Here is a 15,292-nt window from a genome sequence, read left to right as displayed (position 1 = left end):
TTATTCCTGTTGAGTGGTGCTTTTATCTTGCTGGAAAACTTACTGTTTGAAAATTTGGTTACTATTGAAAATTTGGAAAACATTAACAGGAACGATTATTTAAGGTAATTATCAATGGACCTTTGTTTCCTGTAGTTCATGAACAAAAGCAATTCAAAGTGATAAAAATGCATTTGGAAAATACAGATGTTTAGAAAGTACTAATAATGAAACTGAAATAGTGTTACAGGATTGTAGTATATATAATGTATGTTTTCTAGCATGTAAGTGTTAATTTACTAGATAAAGCCAGAATTCTGCCTTAAGTTGTTCAATTTGAAGGCTTTTGGAAGCTTTATACTTGGTCATGGGTTTGGATTTTGTAGGTTTTTTGTTAGATTTTAAGTTAAAGTCTGATGGACAGTGGTGCAGATTGTAAAATAGCTTGTAGTTTTTGGTGAATCTGCTAGTTTTAATCTGGTAGATGTATACTGATTGTTATGGGTTTTTATTAAATTCTTAGAGAAGGTGAGCTTTTCTTTTTTCCTTTTCTTAGGCAGAGAAGAACAGAGCAGCAGCAATGGCAAATAATTTGCAGAAGGGCAGTGCTGGTCCTATGAGGCTCTATGTGGGATCATTACACTTCAACATAACTGAAGATATGCTTCGAGGAATTTTTGAGCCGTTTGGCAGGGTAAACTTTAATTTGGCATATTGTGTTGTGGTAGTTTATCTGAAAAACCTTGGTTAGTTGTAGAGCACTCAGCTTTTGGAAATAATTCAGTTTCACGGGTGCAAAACACTGGTTTCTTTTTCTTGCTCTTCTGTGCCTGCGCATCCGCAAGGCTTTAGGTACTTAGTGTTGGAGAACAAATGAAAACCTTGATTTGTGATGTGGTCCAGGGATTTGGAATGGCAGGTCTTATGAAGGAAAGCTGAGAGCTCAGTGAGTGCCTAATGAGTACCTAAAATTACAAAGCAAAACAAAAGAACCCAAAAAATCCCTACGTTATTTCCTGCTTCTGCAGCTAGTAAATACCTTCCCCACATGTGATTGAGTCGGGGCCCTGTTTCACAGTTTAAAGCATAAAGCACAGGAGGAGATCTGAGTTCTGCTCACTGCGAATGTAGTAGTTGCATCTGAGGTTTTTTGCTTCAGTTTTAGCTGACGTTACTGCCATGAACTAGCGGTGTGACCTGTACAGCTCTGACACAGGCCCCATTTCACTCCGTTGTGCGGCACGGTGGTAATGTTTTTGTAGAGAGACTTAGGGAAGTGAACCAATCGAATCTGACGTTTCCACTGGAGTCATAGTAAATGTTAACTCTACTGTGCTAACTAAGGTATCATGGATATGTCATTATTAGATGATAATATACTTAATATGCTGCTTAATGAAAAAATAATGAAATCCATTGATGTTTTTTCATGCCATCTTTGGGTATTAACCCTACCTCATACATACTCTTAACAGTGCTTTTCAGGTGCTTTATTCATATTCAGTCTGTGTATCCCTTTAATTCTGTTGTGCAAAGGCCTGGAAAATTGCAGCAATTTATTAAATTTGAATTCATATGACTGTTCTTGTTTGTCTTCTCTCAGGGTCTGGCAGTAGGATTAACGTGGTTTAGGAGGCTTACATGTAGAGCTGTGAAGGTTTTTCCTTCTCCTGATTCCATATACTCCAGTCTTAAACTCAGTTCTTTCTTTTTGGTGTTGCTATATTATGGCTCGTAGATGACATACTAATATGTTTTAAATTCAGTAACTGTAAACTCCTAGGAGTTCTCATATGCCAGTAATTATTTAAAATACGCACCTTTTTCTTAAAGCCCCTTGTCAAAGTCATGCAAACTGCTTTTCTTGCCTTGTAAAATGGAGTTTCTAGGCGCATGAGGTGCCATGAGTGTAATGTTTCAGTTGGGATTTGGTGATGTCTGCTAGAACTTTGTCAGGACCAAGCCTCTGCCTGTAGCTGGACTCAAAGGATAAATTGTTACATCACCCTTGTTTTTACCTGCTTCTGGTTTAGTATCAGAGTACGTATCTAGCTGCCTGTACACTAATTTTTGACTTGAGGAAAGAATGAAGAACTGATGTAAAAACAAATAAAACAGTAGTTTCACATTCATATGTGTATATTTGCAAGGCTGTATTCAGGTTTTGTTTTGATATCTTGTGGTTTATTCCAAAATGTCTGATAATAAATAGCTTTATTCTTATTTTTAGATTGAAAGCATTCAGCTGATGATGGATAGTGAAACTGGACGTTCAAAAGGATATGGATTTATTACGGTATGACTCGAGTTGTCAGATTTCTTTAGTTTCTGAATGAAGCCTTCCCGTGTAGTAGTATGGCTTCCTCAGCAATCTTAAGTCTCACCTTAGAAATGCCATGTTGCAGGACACGCAGCAATGGCCTTTTTCTTTGTGTCTGCCCGTTCTCTGTGGGTATTGTGGTTGAACAAAGCACGTGTTTAGAATGGAATAGCATAGTTTGTGGTCAGTGCCTGGTAAAGCAATGCTGTCTTCAGCAGGCAAAGACACTAGTAAAGACTGGTGTTTTCACAGAGCTCTGAAAATGACTGAATTTTGGGCTTTATAGGGGAAATAAAATTTTAGAGGCTAAAACTTTCAGTAAAAACATCTTTCCTCTTTATCCTCCGATAGCCAAGTTCACAAAATTATGTTTCTTGACTGACCTGGCAATTTGTCACGGGGAAAAAAAGAAGTCTCTGCTGGGACCTCTGGCACTTGGAGACACATGAAACCAAACCAATGATATAGCTAATATTTGGTGGTTCTAACACTGACAAAATATTTCTGTATTGAATTTGATGTTACACAGCATAAAGTAGACCATCTGTTAGGAATAGCCAGCAAATGCATGGCAGTTGTAAGGTTACAAAGGAAGTGACTGTTCTTGGAAAGTGTTGAAAGAGAACTGCAGCCATGACTTCTGTTGATTGCAATGTCTAGATGCTCTAGCTTCAACAATAATATATATTTAAATATATTCTTATCTAAATAGGAGAAAGTAAATGTCCAAACAAAATGGGTGTTCGATTTAAATGGAAAATATGGAGCACATTTAAGTTATCTTGTAGCTATTATCTTAAATTTAGTGCCTCTCATGTCTGCGTAACTGTGGATGTTACATACAGTAGAAGTGTTGCGGAATCCTGTAGGCAGTATTACTGAATTTATTTTTCCAATCTACAGTTCTCGGACTCTGAGTGTGCCAAAAAGGCCTTGGAACAACTCAATGGATTTGAACTGGCTGGTAGGCCGATGAAAGTTGGACATGTAACTGAGCGTACTGATGCTTCCAGCGCTAGTTCATTTTTGGACAGTGATGAGTTGGAACGGACTGGAATTGACTTGGGAACAACTGGTCGCCTTCAGTTGATGGCAAGACTTGCAGAAGGTATGCGTGATGATTAACAGGAAATGTGTGAAAATACAGAAGTCTGCAGAATTTGAATTAATACACCTCAGGGAATATTATGGTGAATGCATGGAATGGTATTTTTAAGCTTTTGACAAGAGTAAGATTTCTGATAGTTCTGTCCCCGCATCCCTAACCAAGTTAAAAGCGCTTGCTACAAGGTACGTTCATATTCTGTTCTAGGTACTGGTTTGCAGATTCCCCCGGCTGCACAGCAGGCTCTGCAGATGAGCGGGTCTCTGGCATTTGGAGCTGTGGCAGGTAAGAAACAGTGACCTGTTTATTTTTCAAAAATACATTATGCTTTATAATTTTGAGACAAGAAGTATTTAACGACATTCTGTGATCTCTTAAAATGAGAACATAGGTATTACAGCATGTTTTACAAACTGTAAAATGTTGCAGATCCATGAGCAAATAGCAGTGACAGTGACAACTTTGATGGGCATGATTCACTTTGTGTTATTTTTGGCAAATCTATTGTAGTTCACTGAATTCATCCCGAGCCTTCGTCTCTTTATCTTTACTATTCTATTCCCTGTACTAATGGGGACTTTTATGTTCTACTGCAGTGTAAATGCTGACTGCTAAAAATGGCAGGCTCATAATTGGAAGGGGATTGACCCTTCGGGGGGAAAAAAACAGAGCTGTACTAGAGGCAAGGAGGTTATTAGGACTTTATGGGGGACATGGCAACTAAGACTAGAGCAGTGTTAGGTTTATACAGTGTATGTATGTCAGGGAATTTGTCTCTTGCTTGGAATGGGCTGTAGTTGGTGTGTTCTGCAGGTGGGTATGTTGGAAGTGTTAACTGTGACCTTGTTTTCCATTGTGAGGGGGGATGAGGCTGAGGGTACGATTGTTGCTGCTAGTTCATAGCTGGCCTAAACAACAAACTGGTCAAGAGGGCTTCAAAACTAGAACAATTTACAGAGTGGAATTTCTTCTTGTTAATTTTTATTAATACAAGAATGAAGGGCATGAAACTGGCATAGTAGTAGAAAAGACTTGAATAAAAGACTTGAATGTCACAAATAACTAGATGCTGGAACATGTGAGAAGTGTCAGGAAGTCAACAAAGAATAGGTGGTGTGGTTTTCTTGTCTTCCAGCAGAGTTTGTGACAGAAGTGATTCAAACTTAAGATACACCTGAATCATGTTACTGAAGTTCAGGTGCGGTTTTGAGAAGAGCACACACATGAAACTGTAGACAGTTGCTAAAATAATATAATAGGGTCTTTCTATAGATACAACCTTGGAAGGAAAAGGAACTGGCTAGTGAAAGAAAAATGTGGGTTTGAGGAATAAGGGGTTTTCCTATTTGAGAGGAAGAAGATGAAAAAGACCCAGTGGCAAGGAAAAAGCCTATCTAGTCCAGAAAGAGAAGGAAAGGTAAACAAAACTAAAATTAGATCACCTTTAATGCAGGTGATAGTGGTGTGACAATCTTGCTTGGAAACAGGTGTAGTCAATGAGAAATGAGAGAAATATTTTTAAAAAATAACAGTCCTTTCCTCACCTCCATGTTTGAAACAAACAAGCCAAAGAAATCCAAACTCCGCAAATCAGGATTGCGGCCAAAATGTCTGACACAGCTGAACTGTTAGGATAGCACGGAATCGGTATGACGCAATGTGGTTGTGGAGGAGTACGTGATGAGGCTGAACACAGGTTTTTGAAGAATGTGCATGTTTAGTAACTGTAGAAATAAGTGGTAGGAGTCGCATTGTTTATTCCACTTGTATTGTACAAAAGGAATAATGCAGACATGTGCAACTTAAGTAACTTTGGAAAAAGATAAAGCTTTTTATTACCGTAAGAGTCATGAGGTATCCCCAAAGTGAGATTTGGTTATGGATTAAAGATCTCTTTACTCTTGTTAGAGAAAATTACTACCAGGAATTATGTCATTATGGGAGACTTTAACTTCCCTGATACAGATTGGAGAAGAATTGCTAGTAATAATGGTGGGGCCCAGATATTCCTGGATGTGATATCCGACAAATTTCTTCATCAAACACTCACTGACTCATGAAGAGGGGATGCTATTTTAAACTCAATTTGGTAAGTAATGAAGATGTTATGGATGAGAATAGAAATTACCATTGACTTGAGGGATCATGAGTTGCTCAAGTTTAAATGGAAGGATAAACAAAACATGTCTGTAACTAAGGCTTCTGATTTCAAAAGCAATGGTTGAAGAAACCAGGCAATGAAGTCATCCGGTCTAAGCAACTTGGGTGTTTGAACTGGCAGGATGTAAAAAGTTTCTTCAGTTCCAAATTGCTAATGCTATATTGGATCTGTATTCCACAGAAAGAAGAAACAGTCCTGTTAGAAATGGGCTCCACACCAAACTGGGTGATGAGCTACCTCAAAAGAAATAGGGAATGAGCACAGAGCCTGTGAAGAACAGGAAAAAGGACTGATAATAAACAATTATTTTTAGTTTGGGAAATAGAATGAGAACTGCCTGCAACAGTCAGATTGAGTTAAACCTGGTAAAAGACATGAAAGCATAGATGAAGATTTACCAACTCCAGAAGAGAGCAAAAAGGAAGTGGGGCTGAGGTTGAGTGAAAAAATACTCCCAAGATGTTTCAAAAGAATCTAATTGCCTCAGTTTGTAGTCAGGACACTGGTCATAAAGTCTGGAGTTTGAGGAAGATAAGATAGGAATATGGATTTAAAAAAAAAAATTATTCACAAGGTAGAAGCAAAGCTAAAAGTAAGAGCTGAATGTACTCAGTTCAGAGTAGTAAGAAAACTGCCATCAAATTAGGGAACAGGTACATGAAATACGAGGTCTGATATCTGGTATTGTCAATAAATACTTTGAGTCTGTGATAGAATATATGCTGGGACATCTAATTCTAAGTGACCTACACTTGAAGGGAAAAGAACATCATCTGGCTGGTTTCCAGACTTGTTACTCTGACTTCAGTTCTATCCTTCAAAGGTCATACTAAAGATAGGTAAACTGGAGAATATTATTAAAGTATAGCATACTTTCAGAGAAACTGCATTTGAAGACTAACAGTCTTTGATAAAACTTAACTTTCCTAGACAATAGAGCAGTAGTAGAACTCTCCTCTCTGAACTTCTGACTTGGCATTTGGAAGGTATTTTACTAGAGAGGTGGGTAGTACGCTTAGTACAAGATCTGTAAAGAAGCTAGCTCAAAGAAAGGGATTTGTTTTCAAGTGAAAGCTGGGAAGGTTAGAGGCTGATCTTGTTTAATACATATACAATAACAGCAGTCAACAAGAGTAGGAGTGAGGTGAGGAAATACAGAGGTGCTGTCGATAAGGGATTCTTGAGGCATTGTGCATTGTTCACCTGTTCAGGATTGAAACAAGTTCTAGTTATACAGCCTGGGAGCTTAGCATTGAGAGATGGCCAAGGAGGAAAATACCTAAATATTCCAGTTTATCAGTGAGTGAATATGAACTGTCAGCCTGATGCATTTTTGAAAGGACAGCTGTGTTCATAGAGATAGCACACGTGAGCACCTGAGGTGTAACATGATGAACAGTTCTGGTCACCTGCGTCCAAAATGGGCTGACTCAAACTAAAATAGGGAAGCGAAAGAATTGTTCTCAGGTGTCCTGTAAAACTTTGGATGTTATTCCCACAGAGAAAATTTCAGCAGGAAAAAGAAGCGAAGCTAAACAGTTGTAGCTGTGTACTTTCTGTTCTCTAGTGAATTCTGTCTGAAAAATCTGAAACTTAAAATGATCATGAGGCTGTAAACATTCTTCTCGTGCTTTGTGGGACAAAACATTCCTTACTTTTGGGAAGGAGCTATCCAATTATGAAAAAGATTGAGATAGTGTGCTGCAGGAGAGGGACGAATAGGTGTTAAATGTCCAGGACCTCCCTCTGACCTGCTGTTTTGTTGTAAGTAATTACTTAGAAAACTGGGGAATACTTGGCAGGCTTTTGTTTATTTAAAGCTAACTGTGTTTCAAAATAAACATGCAACTTCATTTTGTTTTAAGGCACAAAGTGCTTTGATAGATATTTTTGTATTTCTGCTTTCTCTGTACTAAGCACGTACCTCTTAGTCATGCTAAACTCACTATTACAGATTATATATGGTGAATGTGCTGAAAAGGTTACTTTGATCTTGACAGATGTATTAATTCTAGTTTCCACATACTATTTAAAACTGCATGTAGGGAAGAGTAAGAGTTGACAGTGAAGAGCGACAATGAAATTCTAAATTGGGTGAATGTAGAAGTGAGGAGAGGACCGTTCTTCGATCATGGGCAACAAGAAAATCCAGTTAGTCGATGAAAGATACGGTGGACAGGGGGTTATGTTTCAGAGATGGTAGATAATTAACCTGTGAAACCTGTTGCCACAAGATACTGTTAGCTGACCTTCTGTGTTTGGAACAGATTTGACTCTGGGCCCTAGGCAGGATTTGAACCAGTGATCTGTGTAGACTTGCCACGGTTGGTGCGGGTGGCCTGGAGCGTTGGGCTGTAGGGCCCCAGGCTGACCGACATCTGGTGAGTGCAGCTGTACGTGATGTACGTGTGCAGTTGTGTCAGAGTTGCAGAGGGAGAAGTCTCTGTCCTCCTCTAACTGGAGTGATTTCAGAGATTTGGGGCTTTATTATTATTTTTAAACACATTTGTTTAGGAAAAAAGGTAGTAATTAACTAGGTAATTAGTTACAGATTTGGCCAACTCCATGCAGTTTCTGCAGAGAATACAGGCTAAGAGAGTCTTCTCCACTATGGTATTTCTCGCTCTGTGGAGTTGAGGATTTCTTTGTGTTCAGATCCAGATGGAAAACGTGCTAAACGTAGCCACTTGTTGCAGCTCAGCCTTCAGAGCTTGCTCCTTCCATATCTTACTTTTCCATATGGTTCCCAGTATGTGTTCCTCTGCAGAAGTCACTTGGGAAGGCACTCGAGGAAGACTTGTCTTCGGGGCACTCACCTAATACTTAGAGCAAACAAACCTCGCTCCTGTTGGTGCCCCAGTGTTGTGCAGGAGGGTTTATTAGGCAGGAAAAGTATATTGATACTTGATTCCTTCAGGAATTTCCAAGTAAGCTTGGAAGCTTACTTGAGGTCTATCACTGCTTTCTAAACTAATTAAGGTGACAGTTAACTTTAGTCTTCTAACTCCTTGTGTTTATGTGAATTAAATTGGAACATAAATGAGGAGGTTTATGCTTAGATTTCTTGCATTCTGAACTTTTCTGTTGGTTTAAAGATGCTGAGTATTGGAGTCATATGCTTGAAATGGTTAGGTAGTCTGCATTTGTCTGTTTTTATTACTTCAGATGGGAAAAGCTGTATGTTATTAAACAAGTAATTAGTGTTTTCTTGGCAAATTAAATGTTCTGAACACTTGATGTCAAAGTAACTTGTGTCAGACATTTCTATGAAAAGATTGCAGGTGAAATACCACCTTCTGCTTGAAATTAAATTTGATAACTGCTTTCAGAATGTCACATTTGGATAACTGTGTGCTTAAATGCTTTCTGTTAATAAAGATTCCAGACTTCTAATGCCTGTAAGAACTGCTAGAATTACTTTCTCATGGAACAAAATACATCTTACAAATAGTTCAAGCACAGCAAAGGCAAGGTGGAAACAATATGTTGAATTAAAGGGCATGGTTGTGTCTTTCCTTGTAAGGTATTGTTTCTCTTTGAAATATGCTTACCTTTGTGGTCATGGAATCTCTATCAAGTACAGAATATTCCAGCTGAGAAGCTGAAATTAATGAAACTACTCACAGCTAGAGAGGAGCAGTGAGAGTGGGTTGAGGTACTTGAACAAGCTCTTAACCACAAAAATACAAGCTAAACAACCTGGCTTCAGGTAATGGTACAATAATGCCAGCAACCATACTAATTAACTTCTGTGTATTTTTCTTTAGATTTGCAAACGAGACTATCTCAGCAGAATGAAGGTAAATAGCATTTGATATAACTTGTCACCAGCAGGTTTTGTTGCAGATGTCTCTAACGGAAGTGCTTCTAGTCCAGAGTTTGCCATGGGCCTGAGAAATTGTGTAGTGTCTGTAGGAATCCTACTATGTATTGATTATTGACTGAAAATAGCAGAATGTCTGTTAAATGCTTTGCCTTTTCTTTGTAGCCTTTCCTCAGTCAGTGTCGGTAATGTTGCCCAGCCATACGTTAATCCTAGAAAACACGTGGGTTTGTGATTTTGTTTGTGGGGTTAGATGCGGTTGGGCGTGGGGTCTTTTCCTGCCTCAGAGGTAGGGACTAGAGGGATCATCTGAGAATCAGGAAGTTGAGGTTCCTGTCCCTGGGTTGGTGTCATCTTCCTCTGCCTGCACAAGCCTTAATGCCTGGATATGTAGAGCGAAGGTGGCTGTTACTTCAGCTAAATTAAGAGAAGCTTAAAGCCTATGGAAGGGGCAGCCTATAGGACAGTGCCTATCTTTAATAAGATGCACTGTGATGAGCAGCAATGAATGACAAGTAATAACTTCGTAGTTACTGGGAAAGAGTATAGATCTGTTCTACAGTTAAAATGTTTATCATTTTCGATGTCAAATATTTCCTATGTTAAGCATTTCCAAGGGACAAAAGTTACAGATACAGTTTTTCGAAGGATAATTCAAGGTGCTTAAAATCCACTTTGAGAAATCTCAAAAGATGTCTGTCACTTGCTGTGAAGTCAGATAGGGTGGTGCCACTCTGTCCTGAGCTGCTGCTTGGCTTCTGTGCGGAGAAAAAAAAGAAAGTGCTGCTGGCATACAACTCAGGCAGAATTTTTAGATGCGTGTATCTGCTTTTAAATGTTTAAATTGAAAAGCTGCCAAAATTGATGTACAGGGTTCTTTTCACTTTCCAGCTTCAACTAGAGTTCATCTGTGCAATTTTCTGTATGGATCAATTTAAAATTTCTCTATCATAGATAGTGTCTAGTTAGGAGTTTTGCTTTCCTGCCTTTAGTTTTCTGTTTAGTTAGAACTGTTGCTGTTACTGCTGAATGTTGGGATTTTAAAGAATAGATAGAAGATCCTCATTTAAATTGGAGCCATGCATATCGTGTTCTTAGATTTGTTACTGTTTTGTTTTTGGTTTTTTTCCATTACAACAGTTCTGGCTGCAGCTGCTTCCGTACAACCACTTGCAACACAGTGCTTCCAACTCTCCAACATGTTTAATCCTCAAACGTAAGTGATGTATCATTGTTTGTTAGGTATTTGTTGATGACTTTAAAATCTGAGATAGGAATCAGAATGTTGCAGAGGGTTTTTTGGATGGGGTTTTGGGTTGATTTTGTCCACGTGATAACAATTCCATCTCTGTCCTGTTCTTCTTCCACCCCCTACAGTGAAGAAGAAGCTGGCTGGGATACAGAAATTAAAGATGATGTGATTGAGGAGTGTAACAAACATGGAGGAGTTATCCACATCTATGTAGACAAAAACTCAGCTCAGGTACGTCTGGTTCCAAGGACACACTGAGCAGATCTTAGGAGTTTTGTTACTTTGTAATGTACAGAGGGAGCATTACCAAGAGTTGAGGTTTTTTTCCCTAAACCTAATCTAAATTTCTTGAAGTTACTTTGCAGTTTTTGCAGTCTGTAGGTGGTTCCCTCCCGTTTTGGGTCATTGTGTGTAACTCAAATGCGGGAACAAGAGCAGTTTCCCAGTGCTGCAGCCTGCTCTCACAGATGCACACAGCTGGAGTTACTGCAGGAGTAGAGTTGAAGAGTAGTGACCTCTTTGATTCTGGCGTTTGGCTTTTCCCTTGAGCTGTGCATTTCCCAAAAGCCAGGGACTTCCCATTTCCCCCATTTCTACACAATACAGGCTTTAGCACAAAGGACACCCTGCTCCAGCAGACTCCAGATGTGCAGTTAAACATGTGCCTGATCCCATGCTTGGAAACAGTTTCTTCACTAGAAGTGTTGAAGCCTTGCGGTGGGCAGTGGGAGCACCTAGCATTGTAATAGGGAGGGGAAGAAAAAGGGCAACTGGTGCAGACTTAATTGCAGCTTAATCCCTGTTTGAGGGACTCTCAGCCTGCGTCTTAAAAAGGCTAATACATTTTTCTTGTCTTCACTTTGTTCACACAGTCCACAGATTGGTTATCTCTTCCCCTGTATTTCAGCTCTTAGAGTATAAACTGGAAGGTTTGTAAAGAGATTTGGCCTTCTTAAACCCCTTTTATATAGAACTCACAGCCCAAACTGAAGTACAGTTTTCAAACGCTCACAGTCAGATTAATTTCTAACTGTCAGACCCTGGAGGCATCCTGTTGTGTCTCATTCCGTCGTGCGAGGCTGAAATCTGCTGCCAGTCAGTGTTGCATAGATGGGTTTGTCCTTCCTGGCAATGCACTTGGCACTCGCAGACCTCTGTCATCATGGGGTTGCTTCTACAGGAGAGTCTCGTCACCTGAAACCCTTTCACGCGGATTACTGAGATGTTAGAGATGAGCTGCAGTCTAGTACATAAAGCCACGTACACTCTTTCCTAGCGTGTTGTAATGGCGGAGATCACTGCTGTGTTGGACTACTGGGCTGATGAGAGGTAGAAACCTTTCCCACAGTATGTTAGTCTATTACTATCTTAGGGAAAACAGTGTGTCCTTCAACAGAGTGGGGAAAAAACAAACAACCCCAGGAACCCAACACACAAACCCCAAAATACCACCATGTCCAACCCCCACAAAAAAACCAGCCCTCAACGTACCTCACACAGGGTCTGCACAAAGCTGCAAATCTGGTTCACGGTAGCAAGTGGATTTAAAAGAAAAAACTGCAACTACTATACCATGAGTTAGTGATTTGTTATGTGAGATCCATTTTGTCACAGTAGCGCAGCAAGAACAGAACTATGTGTGTTAATTGCTTAGTGCTGTAAACATCAGCCCTGGATCTCAGGTTTTCCCCTGAGAAGGAGTAAGTTACGTCTCAGGGACAGAGTTGGTACAGGCTGGCAAAGGCTGCTAAAGGGAACGCTGGATACTGCTTCTTAACATACTCTTTTTTCCTGTAAAATCTGTTTCAGCTAGAACCTGATCTGGTTCAGAATTACTGGTAGTAATCTATTTTTAAGCAGGCAGCCAGAAAAATGCATACATGTTACTGTGAGCATCTGTATGTCTTGAGTTGTGGAATGTGAGTATTGCAGTCCTCTGGATTAGCCTGGCTTAGCGCTTGATGCGCGGGTAGAAAACTTCAGGTATCTCTGGTGGAGTTAAAAGGTTGGTCTCTCATCCCATCCTCAGCTGCTTTTTCCCTGCTGCGCTGGGGTTTTCCCCTTGTCTCTGTCCTTGCACAGACAGACAGATGCTGAAGTTCATGTCAGAATTTTTACAGTACTAGTCATCTTGAAGTGCTGGACATCCTTCCTGCCCAACGGAACAGGGGTGCTTAGTTAACCCCTTTGACAGCCAGACTGTGAACTCGCAGATCTGTTTAAGCGGTTGTGGTTAGAGTTGGTGATTCACAGACCTTGATGGCTGGCCGGCAGTAGAGGGGGCCAAACTCCTGGTGCTTTGTCATCAGGAGCCATTAGATATTCTCTTTGAAGGGTTCGCGCAAGCAAGCGATCCATTTGTTCTTGATTTCAGATCAAGTTCACGTTTGGTCTGTTTTGCAAAATCCTGTTTGGAAAGGTTTTGTACTGAGGTAGCGGTTGCAGTACGGTAACGCATGTCAGTAAACCACTGCCCGCTGCTCCATGCTCTCACGCTAGCTCTGCACGACGTCAGCAGGAGCGTAGCGAGGCAGGTTTGCCTCTGCCGCAGCTGTGACAGGGAAGCGTACTGAGGAGAGGCCCTGGGGGAGGTTTCTTGGGCTGCTAACGGACTGTAACTTTCTGCGTTGCAGGGCAATGTGTACGTCAAGTGTCCCTCGATTGCTGCTGCCATTGCAGCTGTAAACGCGTTGCATGGGAGGTGGTTTGCAGGTGAGTGCATTGCACCGAGAGACCTACAGTTATTTGTTAGTTACTGAAATCACCAAATGCTGATTTTTATTTTTTTTAATTGTTCCGATTAGGTAAAATGATTACAGCAGCGTATGTACCTCTTCCAACATACCATAGCCTTTTCCCAGATTCTATGACTGCGACCCAACTACTGGTTCCCGTTCGACGATGAAGATGGATTTAGTCAGTTTTGTACATAGTTATTTTTTTGGAGGAAGATTGAGTTATCTTTTATTTAGATAAAACTAAAGAAAAGGATTTAATGTCATTTTGTGTACACTTCCTGCTACCTTTAAAAATAAAATGAAGTAAGCAGAAATGCAGTGTGTTCATTCTCCCTAACTAGCATTTCCACTGTATACAAAGCTGTTGACTTCTTGTTCTGCCTTGTAATTCTTGTACATTTACTAAGGTGATCTGTAGGAACTGAGAAGTAGCTCATAGAAAACAAGTTCTCTGTAAAAGGCAGATGGGACATAATGACATTTTTAATGTTTCACAAGCCTTTCTTTTAATGCAGCAATTACATTTTACATTTCACTAAATGTAGGTGATCTGCTAAAGGTTGATACCAGAGATAGACTGTATGAAGGGACGTATTTAGTGTTTTGTATAAATGGGAAATTCAGAAGGCTACTGAAAGCTGACTCCAGGCAGCCACTCAGCTTGCTTTGTGCTGAATAATTGGTAAGAATAGAAGGATTAAAGGGTTTTATTTCTTGATGGTAACTTTTGATTAATGTATCTGTAAAAGTTTCTTTGTAAATACTGTGTGAGGTGTGTCTAAGTTTCCAAACAAAACGATCTCTGCATTTCCAGATAAGTTTCTATGTATGCAGCATGGCACAGTGAAGGATTTCAGCCGAGTCTGAAAATCGGTAGGAAATACAGAAACGTGTTTTGTTCTGGTTGCATATAATCTTTGCTCTTTTTAAGCTCTGTGAGCTCTGAAATATATTTTTGGGTTACTTCAGTGTGTTTGACAAGACAGCTTGATATTTCTATCAAACAAAGACTTTCATATTGCAACAATCTTTGTAAGAACCACTCAAATAAAATTCTCTTAAAAAGGCCTTCATGGAGCTTTATTTCTCCACTCTCCTAATGAGATGTCAGTGGTGCGTGCTGGAGAGTGGAAGCGAGTGACAGATGTTCAGAACACCACTTCACTGGAGAAGGTGTGGGAGCGGGGTCCTGCTGTTGGGAGCGTCCTGTGTGCTGCAGCTGTGGATGTTACAGCCTGGGGCCTCCAGCCCTTCCTGGGGCTGCTGTGGGCTTGTTCTGGAGAGGGTGTCTCCCTGCCCACACCCCCCCCCACAAACTGTGGGAGTAATTTCTGGTGGCTTTTAGTCTGGTGGCTGTAGGGAAGCTGGCCCCTGGTATTGATGCACCAGTGCCATGTGAAGTAAAGCTTGAGCTGTTCCAGGATTGCTTGTGGTCCCTGTCCCCACCTCCCTCCCCTCTGTAACTGCTGCACTTGACAAAGGTGTAGAGAGCACATTCCACCCCGACGGGTGACAGCGGGCTGGGTGGGGATGCTGCTGGTGCTCCCAGCCAGTGTGGCAGTGACCTGGTCTCCAGGTGCTGTTCTGGCTGGTGGTAGCTGCAGTGTGGCAAGCGATGGTCCAGCAACATGGGAGGAAATGGGACTGGATGGGGAAGGCAGCACAGGGAGGAGCCAGGAATGTACAGCAGGAGGGTGTCCTGGGACACCTGTCACAGCTGAAGGAAGCCAAGCAAATCTGCTTTCTCGTTTTGCTTGACCTTATGTTTTTAGTTGCTGGTATTGATGCACCAGTGCCATGTGAAGTAAAGCTTGAGCTGTTCCAGGGCAGCTGTGTTGCTCAACTTGGTGGTTGTTGGCAGTTTCTCTCTCAGAGGTTACTGAGCTGTGTGAGAACAGAGCAGGCTGTGGTGGA

General features: G+C 40.7%; 1 protein-coding gene across 7 annotated transcripts in view; it reads left to right on the top strand.

Moving 5' to 3' along the window:
- The window catches only part of RBM39 (RNA binding motif protein 39), a 31,649-nt gene extending 17,203 nt beyond the window's left edge, over positions 1-14,446 (top strand). For 5 of the 7 annotated variants that reach the window (XM_075769140.1, XM_075769141.1, XM_075769143.1 and 2 more), the window contains 9 exons: positions 536-673; positions 2,210-2,275; positions 3,203-3,407; positions 3,612-3,689; positions 9,333-9,365; positions 10,529-10,604; positions 10,766-10,871; positions 13,274-13,352; positions 13,445-14,446. In XM_075769140.1, the coding sequence (XP_075625255.1) occupies positions 536-673; positions 2,210-2,275; positions 3,203-3,407; positions 3,612-3,689; positions 9,333-9,365; positions 10,529-10,604; positions 10,766-10,871; positions 13,274-13,352; positions 13,445-13,545 (882 nt within the window). In that variant the 3' untranslated portion in view covers positions 13,546-14,446. Of the gene's footprint in view, positions 1-535; positions 674-2,209; positions 2,276-3,202; positions 3,408-3,611; positions 3,690-5,312; positions 5,494-9,332; positions 9,366-10,528; positions 10,605-10,765; positions 10,872-13,273; positions 13,353-13,444 lie in introns of those variants that run through there. The other 2 variants (XR_012838072.1, XM_075769145.1) reach the window with 2 other exon arrangements.
- Positions 14,447-15,292: the final 846 nt, after the last annotated feature.

Source organism: Balearica regulorum, chromosome 16 (assembly GCF_011004875.1).
Source record: "Balearica regulorum gibbericeps isolate bBalReg1 chromosome 16, bBalReg1.pri, whole genome shotgun sequence".
Lineage (NCBI taxonomy): Eukaryota > Metazoa > Chordata > Aves > Gruiformes > Gruidae > Balearica > Balearica regulorum.
This window is presented reverse-complemented; position numbering and strand designations above follow the sequence as displayed.